The sequence below is a fragment of the Siphateles boraxobius genome, unplaced genomic scaffold, assembly GCF_051911475.1.
Source record: "Siphateles boraxobius isolate OS27281-9 unplaced genomic scaffold, OSU_SipBor_1 5, whole genome shotgun sequence".
Lineage (NCBI taxonomy): Eukaryota > Metazoa > Chordata > Actinopteri > Cypriniformes > Leuciscidae > Siphateles > Siphateles boraxobius.
Genome location: NW_027509141.1, coordinates 23425122 through 23440246, shown reverse-complemented (window position 1 = coordinate 23440246; position 15125 = coordinate 23425122). Strand labels below are relative to the sequence as shown.

The 15125-nt window shown below is 35.2% G+C and overlaps 1 protein-coding gene across 50 annotated transcripts in view; it reads left to right on the top strand.

The window, feature by feature from the left end:
• Positions 1-15125, top strand: part of plekha6 (pleckstrin homology domain containing, family A member 6) — an 84333-nt gene that overhangs the window by 40064 nt on the left and 29144 nt on the right. For 28 of the 50 annotated variants that reach the window (XM_077203375.1, XM_077203371.1, XM_077203352.1 and 25 more), the window contains 2 exons: positions 3359-3459; positions 14469-14665. In XM_077203375.1, coding sequence (XP_077059490.1) covers positions 3359-3459; positions 14469-14665 — 298 coding nt within the window. Of the gene's footprint in view, positions 1-2858; positions 3263-3358; positions 3460-14468; positions 14666-15125 lie in introns of those variants that run through there. The other 22 variants (XM_077203378.1, XM_077203380.1, XM_077203384.1 and 19 more) reach the window with 2 other exon arrangements.

Genomic DNA, 15125 nt, shown 5'->3' with positions numbered 1-15125 from the left:
GTGAGTTCATTATATAAAATGATTTATTATACACTACTCTTCAAAAGTTTGGTGTCAATAAGATTTTTTTGTGAATAAATACATTTCTTTTTCAAATAAATTTTGTTCTAAAATTTAGCTTTGCCATCACAGGAATAAAGTATATTTTAAAAAAATATAAAATTAGATTACATTTCAATAATGTTTTACAATATTAGTGTTTTTACAAAAAATTTTATCAAATAAATCGAGCCTTGAGGGATCATAAGAGACTTAATTAAAAAACATTAAGAAATCATACTGGCCCCAAACTTTTAAACGGTAATGTTTATTTTTTACCCAATCTTAGTTTTTATTCTGTCATTTTATGCCATTGTGGGAATTGCTTGTTAGCTTGTTAAACTCTAACTAAAAACTAAAATGAAAAAATCCAAGATCGCAGATGAGCTGAGATAGGTTTGTGCTTTAATTATTATTGTATTTTATTATTATTAGTGTGGCATGTTGTTAGCTTAGCAACATGCTAACTATTGAAATGAATAGTAAGTTTCCTTGCCAATGTAGTGAGCAAGGAAGTGCATTCGGATAATTTTTTAATAGAACTATTCGTACTTTTGACCTCAATGTCTGCAGAAATCTGATATTAGATGCAATGTCAAAGCGATATTCGTGTTTCAGTATGCCAACAAACGTAATGTCATCCCACTTGCATTGTAATAAACTTTGCAACTACTTTACACAAAGACCATTGTATATTCAAAAATGTAACGCCTAACAACATAACAATATTAATGAGAGTCACTGTCAAAGGCCTAACAAACACACTCCAGGAACACCAGGAAGTTTATTTCCTTCCTTGATTGGCTCACTGGGGTGAGAGGGTCATTTATTTAAAAATCACAATCAGCAACACTAAGAAACTGGCTGTGTCCCATACGTCTCCACGGCTGCCCTCAATATCTTGGCGACCGCACTGTGTTTGGAGGCACAACAGCCTATGTCCTCTTATCACCCTGCATCCATCTACCCAACTGTGCTGTGCAAAAGAGTTGGAGAATGTGACAGAGCAATTTAATGCCTCAATTGGTATTCTGAACGTTGGGGGACGTTGAAAATTGGCTCGCTGTTGTTGTCACTGCAGATATAAGAGCTGTACATTATGGCAAATAACAAGAAGAGAACTTGGATAAAAAGATTGTTTACCCCTTAAAGGGATAGTTCACCCAAATATGAAAATTTTGTCATCACCCTCAAAACCTGTATGAGTTGTCCACCATGAAATGTCACCATGAAATCAAAATCGATAATTCTTGTTTTTCTATGGCATATTGCAGAATATATTATAAATTATCTGTGAATATCATTATTCTTTTTAAATGTCATATGCCTTTTTAATCTTCTATCAAAATAACTTCCCCTCCCTCTTGCAACGAGATCACAGCGATAGCAAGCCACAATCAAATCAATTCCCGATAAACAAAATCAATCCCGGCCTACAATTTTTCTTGTTCGAGAAGCAGCTTCACTCAGTACTTCACAAAAATGTTTTAAGCTAAAAGCTCCATTATCCATTGCGATGTAGCGATGTATGAAGCACAGAGAAGTCATTTTCAAACCAAGCATTTTTCTCATGGTCAACATAGCAAATTTGCATGACCAACTTTAACCTGTTGCGAAATCTTTCACTCCTCAGGCAAACCTGTTGTCAAGGCTTTTACTATAAACTGTTTGAAAAGAGAAATGTCAGCCCATATTTTGTGTAACAGTTCTTGTGTAAAATTATCTATTAAAGTATACAAAAGCATGTCAAAGCACTTGGACACAGTTAAGATGAGTTTCACAGTTTCAGAGTGATAAAAAAAGGTGACTGCCAAAAAAAAAACCTTATTTTATAGTGATCTAAATATACATGATCAGACAGTAGGACTTGGATATATCTTATGTTTCTCACTTATTTTATTCATTAAAATATTTTTATTATTTGTATTATTATTATTAATATTATTATTATTATTATTATTATTATTATTATTATTATTATTATTATTATATCATGTTCTTGGTTTAAACAAAAGTTTCTTAGATTTATGCTTAACACAAGATATAGCAATATGCCAACAGGGAAGACAAATATAATTGATTCCCTGAAACTATGTATTATGCAATTACTTCTCATGTAGATTTACCTTGTTTTAAGATATTTAGACATTTTTACTGGAAAATAAGATACACATGCTATATGTAGGGAGTGAATAAGTAAAGTAAGGATAGATTTTATACAGACAACCAGTTTTCAGGATTGGAGAGGACTAAGGCTAATAAATTAAAGAATCAACCTTTGAAAAAACTATCTCCATGAGTTATCTAAACTCATAACCACAAATATGTAAATTGGGAGTGACATTTCTTGTCAATGTCTGTAATGATTACAACCCTGACAGACAGGTTTAGATTGTGTTTGTTGTTATTGTGGTTGTTATTGTGGTTGTTGTTGTTGTTGTTGTTGCTATGTAACGCTCATTTAAACCGAGTTCATGTATTTCATTGTGTTTTTAGGTTTGTCGTGGAGATCATGCTTTTCCATATCAGTATACGGTTCTTATTCAGAATTGTTTTGCCTGGCCTTTTTGTTGACAGAATAATAGACTCTGATTGGTTGTTCAGTGCAGGTACAGCTGGTCGAGAGCCAGAATACCTGCAGCACTGAGTCACCGAGGGATGATAGCTATCTTTTGCTCTCTCGCTCTCTCTCTCTCTCTCTCTCTCTCTCTCTCTCTCTCTCTCTCTCTCTCTCTCTCTCTCTCTCTCTCTCTCTTCTATACAGCACAAACACAACCTGCTCCACTCCTCCTTTCCCTCCACCCCTCCCTGTCTCTCTCATTCACACACAAACACACACACACGAGCGCGGGTGGGTTCACTGCATTTCCCCGGCAGCAGCTCTCAGTACGGGAGATCGAGAGCAAGAACACAGGATCTCCGTTGCCCTCCTTGCAATGAAAATTTAACGATGTGCTCCATTATTTAACCAGCCCGAGCGCTTCTTTCCCAGGCTGTGCGCCGCTGCTTGCTTCAGTGACATTAGCGTTGCTTTGCGCTGGGATAAAAATGGATATTATCTATTATGGGATTCACCTGCCGTTTACCTGCTTTTCCATTACCGCTGCCTATCATCACTAGTGTAGCAGCACACAACAGAAAGTTGGACTTTTCTGATTTAGAACAGAATTGTTTCTCATCTGATTTCTCATCAGCTTTTCAATTTTCCTTTTTTTTAATCCAGGTTTGAATGATATAATACAGATGTTTTATTTAATTTTTTTGTTTATGTTTGTCTTTGACATATTATTATAATTTTTTTCATTTTTATTCCATCCAGACGATAAAGAAGAAGGAGTCTTGGGCAGCCTTCCTCTTCTCAGCTTCAAGATTGGACCAGTTCAGGCATTGGACAACATCACCCGCAAGTTTGCCTTTAAGGTTGGTGATCTCTGTGCATTTTTAATAAATGTTTTGAGTGCTGTCGGGACAAGGGATGGGAGGGGTGACAGGTAAACATGGTATTCGGTGTCAGTGTAGGTCATATGATGATAGGAAACTTTAAGTGATGTTTCTGAATTAATCATGATTCAATGACCTGTATCTTTTTTTAGTCAAAACTACTGACTCTATATTTACCCTGATTGCACACCCACACATGCAGTGGACTTTGCATCTTTGCATGCGTTCCCGAATATATTTGCACACCATGTGCCAGAAGGACAAATGTAATGTCAGATTATATTTTAATCAGGGTCCCAGGCGACTGGCTTTGAGTACATAGACCTTTAGAGCAAACATATATGACAGATCACAGTATTTCTGAGTGTATGCAACCCCTGGTTCCACTGTGAGAGAACATTGTTGTGGTGAGTTATCATAATTTAGTGAATAAGATTGTGGTTAGCCTGTGTGTGAGGCTCTATTAGATTAGACAGGGTGCACGCTGGGTAGCATGTGAAGATGTGTTTTGAGCTGTGTTTATAGCATACGATTGTAGGTGTGCTCGTTCAACTTGTGGAGAATGTGAGACCGTTATGTGTTTGGTAAATGTGTTTATGTCTCTTGCCTCTGGCTCCACGGGGCCCCTAAGGGCTGGGATGGTCATGTTCAAGAATCTGATGTCGTGTCTCTGCAGGTTTTGTTAGGTTTCTAGTAAAACTTCTTTTTTTATATAGCACCTGGCTTTTAAACTGACCAATTGTAAATAAGCAAGCAACAAACGAGGCACAGCTGAGCCGTTGAGGACCTTTGGCAATACTTTTTTTAAAAATAATCAGGAAGGAGGAATAAGCTTTGCTTCTGTCAGAGCTCTATTAAGAATCATTTCTGAAATAAGCTTTTTTAATGTTTAGTTATATTTGAATGATGCTTTAGGCAAAATTATTTATTTAACTTATTTAGAATTAACTCATTTGAAAATTGCGTTATATTGGAATATTTATAGTAATAATCTTGTTATTCAGTTCTACTGCTTTAATTATATTTATATTTTAAACATTTTATTTAATGCTTATTTGACTTCAATAAAAAATATAATTTATATACACTACCATTCAGAAGTGTAAGAAGTTTTTGAAAGAAGTCTCTTATGTTGAGAGAGATTATTATTTTGATCAGAAAAACAGTAAAAAAAGTAATATTGTGAAAAATTATTTCAATGTCATATAACCGTTTTCAATTTGAATATATTTTAAAAGGTCATTTATGCTTGATGGCAAAGCTGAATTTTCAGCATCATTACTTAAGTCTAATCATTCTAATTTTCTGATTTGCTGCTCAAGATTTTTTTTTATTGTAAATGTTAAAAACAGTTGTGCTGCTTAATATATTTTCAGGATTCTTTGATAAACAGAAAATTCAAAAGAACAGCATTTATTTTGAAAAATAAATATTTTATAGTATCATGAAAGTCTTTACTGTCACTTTTGATAATTTTGTATATTTACAATATAGTATTTGTGTTTAATAAAAAATAACTCGGGGATAGACTTAATCAGAATCAGAATCAATTTTATTGCCAAGTAGTGTTGTGCACATACAAGGAATTTGCTTTGGTAATAAGGTGTTACTGAGGCTGCTATAATCAGCGCCAAATTAATAAATGTTTTGAGTGCTGTCGGGACAAGGGATGGGAGGGGTGACAGGTAAACATGTCAGTGGTGTCAGTGTAGGTGTCAGTAAAGGGATAGTTCTCCCAAAAATGTTGTCATCATTTACTTAAACTTCATTTTGTTTTTCCTACTATGGAAGTCAGTGGCTAACATCAACTGTCTGGTTACCAACATTCTTCAAAATATCTTCTTTTTTTTCATTTTTGGGTGAACCACCCCTTTATGATTTATTGAGACATTATTTTATATTTGCCCGTTCTATTTGGATTAAATTCTATAATCTTAGACTTAAACTCCTTTCTGATAAATGTAACATGTCTGTTGTATAATATTGTTATTGTCCATTAAAGTATATTTTTTAAGAAGCATGTTTAACATTTGACTGTAAGATCACATTTACTTCAAAGCCTTCTTTATAGTTCTCAAATATCTCTTTTTGTCTTTTACCTTGGTTTCTACGTCACACTTATACTTCTAATGTTCATCCCCTGTGGAAATGGCAGGTTTAGACACACCGCCATCACAGCTTTACTAAAACCCATATCTGCCTATCCACGTGTTTTTGAAAACATATCCAAAGCTGTTCAATCTTCTACTAAAGAGACTATATTATACTCCAGAGATATGTTTGCAGAACAAAGCAAACCAACAGTCAGAGGGATCCAGTAGCCTCTTACATCTGCACCCTGAGGCAAAGGTGTGCAGTGTTTCTTTTTCATATCACAGAGACCCCTATAGTGTAGTTTCGGTGTGGAGCCCCGTCAGCGTAGATCAGGTTCTTTTTTATGGCAGCCATAATAAAAATCATGACACCATCATATATGTCACACTATGTCTCTAAAAATACCTGTGTGCGTGTTTTGAACTTATAACCTAGCTTGGTGTTAATAATTAACCAGGAGATATTGAAATGTGTTTGTCATGTGTGTGTGAGAGAGAGAAAGGAAGGTGTCTTTAGTCAACCATTCTTCATCATGCCCGGTGACAGTGAATGGTTACATGTATCATGTTGCCTTCACAAAAGAACCTGAAACATGTCCGATGCAGTGCACCTTGCCCTGGGTCTTTTTATTCAGATTCTTCCCCGGGAAGGGTTGCCAATTCTTTTATGAAATTCTTCTCCTGTGTGCAAAGATCAAAACTGGTGTTTGGCCTTTGGGCACAGGATATTCTTCAGTTTCACATAGGGGAGTCTAATACTCTCTTGCTCTGTGTTGCTTCAGGCCTTACGCGTGCACACACACACACACACAAGTACGGGTATGTGTGTGGACACTTGGATAAACTTTGTGGACAAAACGCTCCCCAGAAATACACTAAATCTGACAAAATTCCATTTAAATTTGGAGTTGGGGCCTGTTCACACCAAGGACGATAACTGTAACTATATAAATAATTATAACTATATCAGCCATACCAATGGACGGTAACGTTCTGTTTGTTTTAAGCGCACAGAGCAGTTTCTTTAAAAGCTTGAGCTCTTTAAAGTTATGTGGATTCTAATTGGCTGCATCTGAAATCACATACTTGGCTGTCAGTTCTTTTATTGTTCATCACCTGGAAAAAATATATTCTAACAATATTTTTCCAAAGATGAACGAAAGTCTTACTGTTTTGAAACGACATGGGGGTGAGTATTTGATGACAATGTTTTAATTTTTGGATGAACTTGCCCTTTAATTCTTTGGTTTCCAACAGTAATATTATTTCTTTCTCAGCCTAATTTATTTTAGATGGCTACATAAATGTGTATGTGTGTTTGCTACTATGTTCTCTTTGAAGAGAGCTGTTTTTCTTTCACTCCCTCTCTCTCATTCTTATGTCCCAGTATAGAGCCGCTGCAATATTAATGAGTGCTGGTTGTGTAACTGCTGTGTGAACATTTTTAGCCTAAGATTCATCTTTTCTCTGAGGGATGAACGGCAGAAACATGAAAGATCATGAGGTGAGTCTACCGACTCACACCATCAGACCTAGAGATGAGAAATCTGTTCTGGAGGGAAAAGTCCTCAGCGGCTGAACCACTGGCATGTGGGATGCACAGATACGGCCAGACAGCTTTCATATAGTTTGTAATAGATTCGTGATAGACATATTTCCCTATGAAAACAGGGTTTGCAGCCAATCTGGAAGAGGTATTGATGGCAATTTGGATGAAATTTCTCGTTCTCACCTGTCTCTGCAGTCGGTATTGTCTGTCCTGAGTTCACTTTGTTCTTCCCAGCAGCCCTGAGCTGGTTACCTTGTCCTAGCGTGCTGGGCTGAGGTGTCTCTCTTATCAGACATGTGAACTCTGTCTGTTCGCTGTGTATGAAGTACACATCAGAGCGTTCAGAACAGACAGACGCCATCCAGAGAGTGTGTGCGTCTTTGTAAAGTACGGTAGTAGCCGGAGCCGTCCAGCCCTGTTTGACGCCTAGTCATTAAAGGTTGCTGCAATCATTCATTTTGCAGTTCTCCCCCATATTTATGCTGTTGTTTGAGCTCGTGCTGTTAACTGCTTTGTCAACATGGAGAGCATCACACTACTGCTGTGGTTTTAACCTTCCTGCAATGTTGCATGTGTGTTATTTCCAGCTGTTTGCCTTCACCCGAATGTGTTGCTGAGTACAGTACGGTTGATTATGATAATATTATTAACTTAAAGGAATGTAAACTTAATTGCAAAATAGCTGAAAGGCTACATTACTTAAATAGTATACAATAATATAAATACGAACCAATTACTTTTTATATTTATATTTACAATACCAGTCAAAGGTTTTGTTGTTCAAATGTTTTTAAAAGAAGTCTCTTCTGCTCACCAAGGCTGCATTTATTTGATAAAAAATTGTGAAATATTATTACAATTTAAAACAGCTGTTTTCTATGTGAATATATTGTAAAGTGTAATTTATTCCTCTGATCAAAGCTGAATTTTTCAGTATCATTAATCCAGTCTTCAGTGTCACATGATTCTTCAGAAATCATTCTAATATGATGATTTGATGCTCAAGAAACATTTCTCATTACTATCAATGTTGAAAACAGTTATTTTACATTTTTATTTCATGATTATTTGATGAATGGAAAGTTCAAAAGAACAACCTTTATCTGAAATAGAAAGCTTGGGGGGAAAAATTAAAGAAATAAATACTTTTATTCAACAAGGATTAATTAAATTGATCAAAATTTACAGTAAAGACATTTATAATGTTACTGAAGAATTCTTTTGAATTTTCTATTCATCCTGAAAATAAATTTTACACAACTGTTTTCAACATTGATAATAATAATAATGGATGTTTTTTGAGCATCAAATCCGCATATTAGAATGATTTCTGAAGGATCATCTGACACTACAGATTGGATTAATGATGCTGAAAATTCAGCTTTGATCACAGGAATAAATCACATTTTAAAATATATCAAAATAGAAATATAAAATAAATTCAGACTTGGTGAGCAGAAGAGACTTCTTTTAAAAACATTGAAAATCTTACCAATCCAAAACTTTTGACTGGTAGTGTACATTATATTTTTGTTGTTGTTGTCTACTGACCTTTTTGGTATTTTGACAACCCTATTTGGTCTCCTAGTTTTCTGAAAGCATGTTTGTCTACACTAGCATGTCTACATGCCCCTGCCCCCTGGACTCCAGGATCAGCAAACAAAAGGATCAAAAACAAGACAGTTCAGCCTAGCTCCGCATGACTGAGAGTCTACAACTACTTGTGTCAGAGGCTCAGAAGGAAAGAGACAGGCAGAATGACAGAAGCAGGGAGACTGGAAAGTAGAGGGCTGTCATTTCCATATCCGCTGAAGCTTGACTGTCTGCTCCTCTTCCGTCTGGCACTCCAAAAAATAAGGCAGAATTGCCCTGTTCCTTTGTTTTTACATTGAGCTGCTCTGGGCATCGGCACCTGCTGTAATTTTTGTAGACTGGTGAATTGCTCATTCTCTATGCATTTTTCTCCCAGATAAATCACATTTTATTTTTATTTGGTAGCACTTCAATTTAAGGTCACCTTAGTTACACATTACTACATCTACTTACTACAGCAATAACAGTAAATTATGTGTAATTACAAGTAACTAACCCTAAACTAAAACCTAACCCTAACTGTAAATCTATAGTAAGTACATATGGTTAATTAAAGCTGGAGTATGTATCTTTTTGTGTTCAAAATGTACAAAATTTAAATGAGCGAGTACATCATGAATCCGTTTTCTTTGTTTTTGTCTTATGCTGAATTACTATGGTACACCTATAACAGGTTTTTATATTCAGACTCTTTTAGACTGTAATGGGTCGTACCAATGCGGAGTAGCCCAGTACCTGCGTGACTCGGAAGTAGCTTACATACTGCAGCTTTAATATTACTCAGTATATCATGCAAAAAAATGTAACCTTTTTTAAGATTTAAGCCTTAAAATGAATTGTAAAATTCCATTAAATTGAATTGAATAATCCCTACATATTTTAATTAAATAATTGAACGATCCTTAATCAATTATTCAATTAAAATATGTTAGGATTATTCAATTAAATTTGATGGAATATTACCATTAATTGAAACGCAAATCTTTAAAAAAGGCTTAATTTTTTGAGTGCATTACCTGAGTAAATACAATGGAACTACGTCACCATAAAATAAAGTGTAACATTTAATTTATTTTATTTAATCGAACTTACATACGTAACATAACGTAATTTAACTTACTTAATTAGTTTTGTTCTTTATTTATTATATTCTGTTTTATTGTATTGTATTCTATTCTCTTCAAGATGCTACAGAATTACTATTCAGATGTTGAGATGTACATCATTGTAAGATACAGATGGAAGAATACAGTTACAGTATGTATAATGTACAAGAGGATTTCTGAGGCCATTTAGGGATTTACCAGAACAAAATAGTAAATAATTCCTAAAACTCAGCAAGAGATTGTGTGTTGGCTCAGCTGTGGGTCATTGCCGAGATGGGAAACTATGTTTAGTGGATATTGTACTCAAAGGAAATAACCTGTAGTGACTTTCATTGTGGCCAGTTGAAATAAATGATCTAGCATTGCCTGTATCTTGTCTCTCTTGGACATTTGATTACTGTAAGTCTACGGTGTAAACACTAGGGGTGTAACGGTACACAGATTCGTGGCGGGTTTTTTGTTTTTATCATGAATGATTTTCCATAATGAAATTGAATGCTATAGTTACAGAATAAACATTTGAAGGTATGATAAAAGATACAGTATACAGTACAACTTACTTAAATGTATCTTGTGTAATAGCTCAACAATGAGTGTTTCGACGGCAGAAAGCCATCAATAAACAGCTTGAAAACAATGTCATTACATTTACCTCAGGTAAGAACCTAACTACATTTACATTCAGTGTCCACAGCTTGGTAGTTCGCTAGAGAAATAAAGGCTATATCTAAAAATAAATGACAACTGAATTTAATAGTTTGGGCTCTGTTGTTAATTGTAACCTTTAATATTATAGTAATGTGTAAGGGCTCCCTATATATAGTTTAGAGCATTAGCAGAGATAGATTTTTTTATCCTTCAGAAAATTGTAATTATATTTGAATTTATTTATAGACAGAGACACAATTTGTTCAGTAAACCACTGTTTAATAAAAAAGAAGCTATTTTATGTTTAGTTTTCTCATGTTTGTACCGAACCGTGACTTCAAAACTGTGGTATGTACTGAACCGTCATTTTTGTGTACTGTTACACACCTAGTTAACATGGTTCTCAGGTCACAGACATCAAAGCACACTCCGATTACAACTAGACTATCTAGCTTGACCTTCTTTCATTTGCAATAAAAGGGTCACATGTATGTCAACATTATCAGATCACCTGCTAGTCCAGTGTATTGCCTTCACTTGCATCAGCAAATGCACAAAAAGAGGGCGTCATTATAATATGAAATCGTACACAGATCAGGATATTAATACATACTTTCCGTTTTTCACATGCGTAGGCTTATTTCCTCAGGCTAGCTGCAATAGAAGTGATTTTGTGCTAGTTCTCGTCTGTGGTCTGACTGAGCCTGTGGAATTCTTGAGGATGAGATTGAGCTCTCATGTTTCTCTTCACAGACCAATGATGACAAACTTTTGCAATTAAGCTTTGACTAAATTTAGTCTTGCACTGACACTATGTGATGGGAAGTTCTTCTTTCTGATTTGTGAAGAAGCAAAGAAGGCCCCTGTAATTTTTTTTTGGGTAGAAGAGTACCTGGTAGTTAAGGGAAGGTCTGTAAAGATAGATCAGTCTGACATGTAAACTCAAATGCCTCGTCTGGAACATAAATATGTCTCCAGGATTCACCTTTTAGGAAGTGATTTACAAGCAATGAAGCATCACTAAAAACCTGTTTAGGTTTATATAAAGCGATAGTTCTTTTATTATTTACTAACCCTCGTGTCATCCCAAACCTGCCTTACTACTTTTTCTTTTGTGTAACACAAAATGAGACATTTTTATTGTTAGTATTTTTTTAAATATTTGTTTTATTAAGAACATTTAATCTTTTTTTTTTTTTTTGCATACAATGAAAGTCAATGGGGTCCAAAACAAAACTGAATGCCATATTATTCAACACCATATTATAACTAACCTACAGTATGAACTTTACATTGCCTCTTCACATAATAACATTACACTTTGAATTATTATGTTAGCGACAACTTGTCAAATTAGTACCAGATAAATTATGTCACTTCAGTTTAACATGGTTCATTTGTCAAGCAATGTCAAATATCTTTTACATACTTACAAATTGCCAAACACCTCTTACTCCTGCACTTTTACCTTACATAAAGATGTGCTAGAAGGTTGGTTATAATACTATAATGAAGGTTTAAACAAAGGCTAGTGGCTTCCCTGTAAAAATTAAATGCAAACAGTAATCACAGAATTTGCCAAGCCCTGAAATGAATCAATAGTGCGGGAGTGTTTTACGGTTTCCTCAGGGAGAGGTTCAATCAAAGGAAACGAGGCATTATTTTGGCAGGTACAAAGGTAAGCGAAGGATTGGGACGGCATTACTGGTTTCTGTGCCAGATTTCTAAAGTTGAGCAACCTCCGCAATGCGGACGGCAGAACTTAAGGCAAACTTTTGTTTTGATACTTCACTTCCTGTGAAACAAATGACTGTCTCAGTTTCAAGATAATTTTAGGCATGCAAACAACATTCAGCTTATTAAGAGAATAAACAAGAAAATAAATGATTTCTTTAGTTTAGTCCAGGTCTATTATTCCAGTAAATTGAAGTCATGTAAGCTCAGGGGTCTCCCTGGATTTTTATCCTTACTAGACATTTCACATTAACACGTTCATCTGTACAGTATATGACTATAATTTGTTTGTGGATGTACAACAAATCCTGTTCATCAGGTGTTGTCTGTTCAGAAAAACAATTAGTTCCCTAATGATCTCTATTGTCAATTAGCTACCTGTCCTGTAGAGCAGTTAACTATTAGTTTGTATGAAACTGATGTTAGCAGTAGCACACCCTCGGATGACTAAAAGTTCAGGTGTTTGTTTTAAGCAAGACTAATTGAGAGGTTTGGCAATGGTATGCGATGAGATGCTCAATTACATCATTATATTTTTATGGTCAGATTATTGTAGCTTCCAGTGATTGTCAGATTTCATTAGTGGTAGCACACCCTCTCCATTTATTATATGTGCTGTGTTTCCTGAAACTGTCATGTATGTTATAGAAATCTGAGGTTTCTTCAATCATAAATTGACCAAAAATGCAACTGAATGTTGAAAACTGAAAAACTAGATATTTAAAATGTGTACATAAAATACCCCTTATAGTAATGCCCCCTTAGTAATATTTATTATATCCTGTACATTTTACAGATATATTGGTTATTAATTTTGTAGTAACAACAGCTATCATTTGAATTTATGTAGCCTACTTTATTTTTTCTCTTTTGACTTGAATGAAGTATTTGGCATAAAAGGACTAACACACTGTGTTTTTGTGTGCTTAGAGAAAATATTCCAGGGCAAATAGTGTCCTTTAATAAGGAAACTTGATTACAGAGACTAGACATAAGTTCAGAGGCATTTGGTAAAATTTGCTTGTAGATTCTGAGTTCTTTTGAGATATTGAGAAATAATAGCTTCAGTATTTTAGTTTTTAGCTGTGTAGTTGTTTACTACAATTTAAATCAAACTGATTTGTTTAGTTATCTTTTCTTTGCCACTTTAATGACCACTGAATGCATATTGTCCACAATTAACTCTGTAGCGCCCTCTTGTGGTGAAGTTGTCTACTGCAGTGTTTTGCACAAGTTAAACTAGTTTTACTTTTTAAATGTAGCCTAATTTATCCTATACTTGCACATTTATACAAAGGTTTTACATTGTCAGGTGTCTATGTGTTTCATATAGCTGATGTATTGTGTCCGAAAAAACACAACAAAGCCCCATTTCTACTAACCGCCATCTCTTTCTGGATATTAGCACACTATATCCACTCCATTACAATAAACCTGGCCACACCTATCTAACCTCCTCCTAAAGTTGATTTGTATACTTGATCTAGTCATCCTTACGTAGTCTTTTCTCCTCTGCCCCCCCCCCCCCCCCCATCTCTGAGGACCCCTGAGTGAGTTTTCTCCAATGAGTCGATGATCCCCATTTAGTAGGTATTTCAGAACACCTCTTTTTGCTCCTATATTGCATGACAAGTGACAAGATCAGATTCACCTGCTTACGTTCCTAACATACATGAGCTAACAGTAATGATAGTGATGACAAAACTTTATAAGAATCTTCACACGTTTATATTCAGTAGTTTAAATCAAATGTCGGTCATTAAATGGAAAAATTAAACCTGACTAAATTGCTCACCTGTCAGCCTTCAATTACTATATGTGTGAGTCTGATCTGCATGTCCTATCTGCTATTTTCTCCCGTGTTATGCTGGGTATTAAATATCAACAAATTTGGCCCTCTTAAATTCAAGGATATGAATTTACATGAAAATGTACAAAGTCTTTGCACGTTTGCATGCGCTGCAACCTCAACTACCCACATCTCTCCAGCTCTGAAAGCCCTTAAGCCAAATATTTCTCCAAATAATAGTGCTGTGTTTATGCTTATAACTTTAAGCATGTCCTTCATCTGCAGGCTGTTATTTGTATACCTGTTCAAGTACATATGAGCAATTGAATGCACAATTTTGCATGAGCTGTATTGAGTCTTTTTTTGCATGCTCTGTTGTTCCTGTGATATCAGGTTTACAGTTAAGTTCTTGCGAAATGGGAGTGGCTATAAGAGAGTGCTATAATATTCTCCTTTTCTTTCTCTTTCTGTTGCAGGTGTGGCGTGAAACAGAGGAAGAGGAGGAGGAGGAGGAGGAAAGTGAGGATTTAAAGGGAAGTATTGCGTTCTGTTTGCAGGTTGAGCACGCAGGAACTCGTACATATTACTTTAGTGCTGATAGCCAGAAAGAGCAAGAGGAGTGGATCCAAGTCATGAGTGAGGCTGCCAGGGTCCACATCCTACCCACATCCAGGTACACACACACACACACACACACACACACACACACACACACACACACACACACACACACACACACACACACACACATCTATAATACACACTGATTCACACAGAATTTGGTCCTGCATTCAAAAACAGCTTGACAAAGTGAAAAACTAGTTTAAAATATATTTTTTTTATTCTTATGTAAGAGATAATTATTGCATTCTCTCCTGTCATTACAAACCCTTATGACTCTCTTTCTTCTGTGTAACACAAAAGGAGAAATGCTTTTTCCCATATAAAGTGATTGAGGACGAAAATGCACTATATTGCCCTGTTTACACCTTGTATTAAGATGTGTTTTGGCAAAATATGTTGAATAAACACGTTTATACTTTAGATAGCAAATGCTTGATTTTGTAATCATATTATGGCCTTTCCGAAAATAAAGACATTTTTAAAAACATCACTAAATATATCACTGTAAC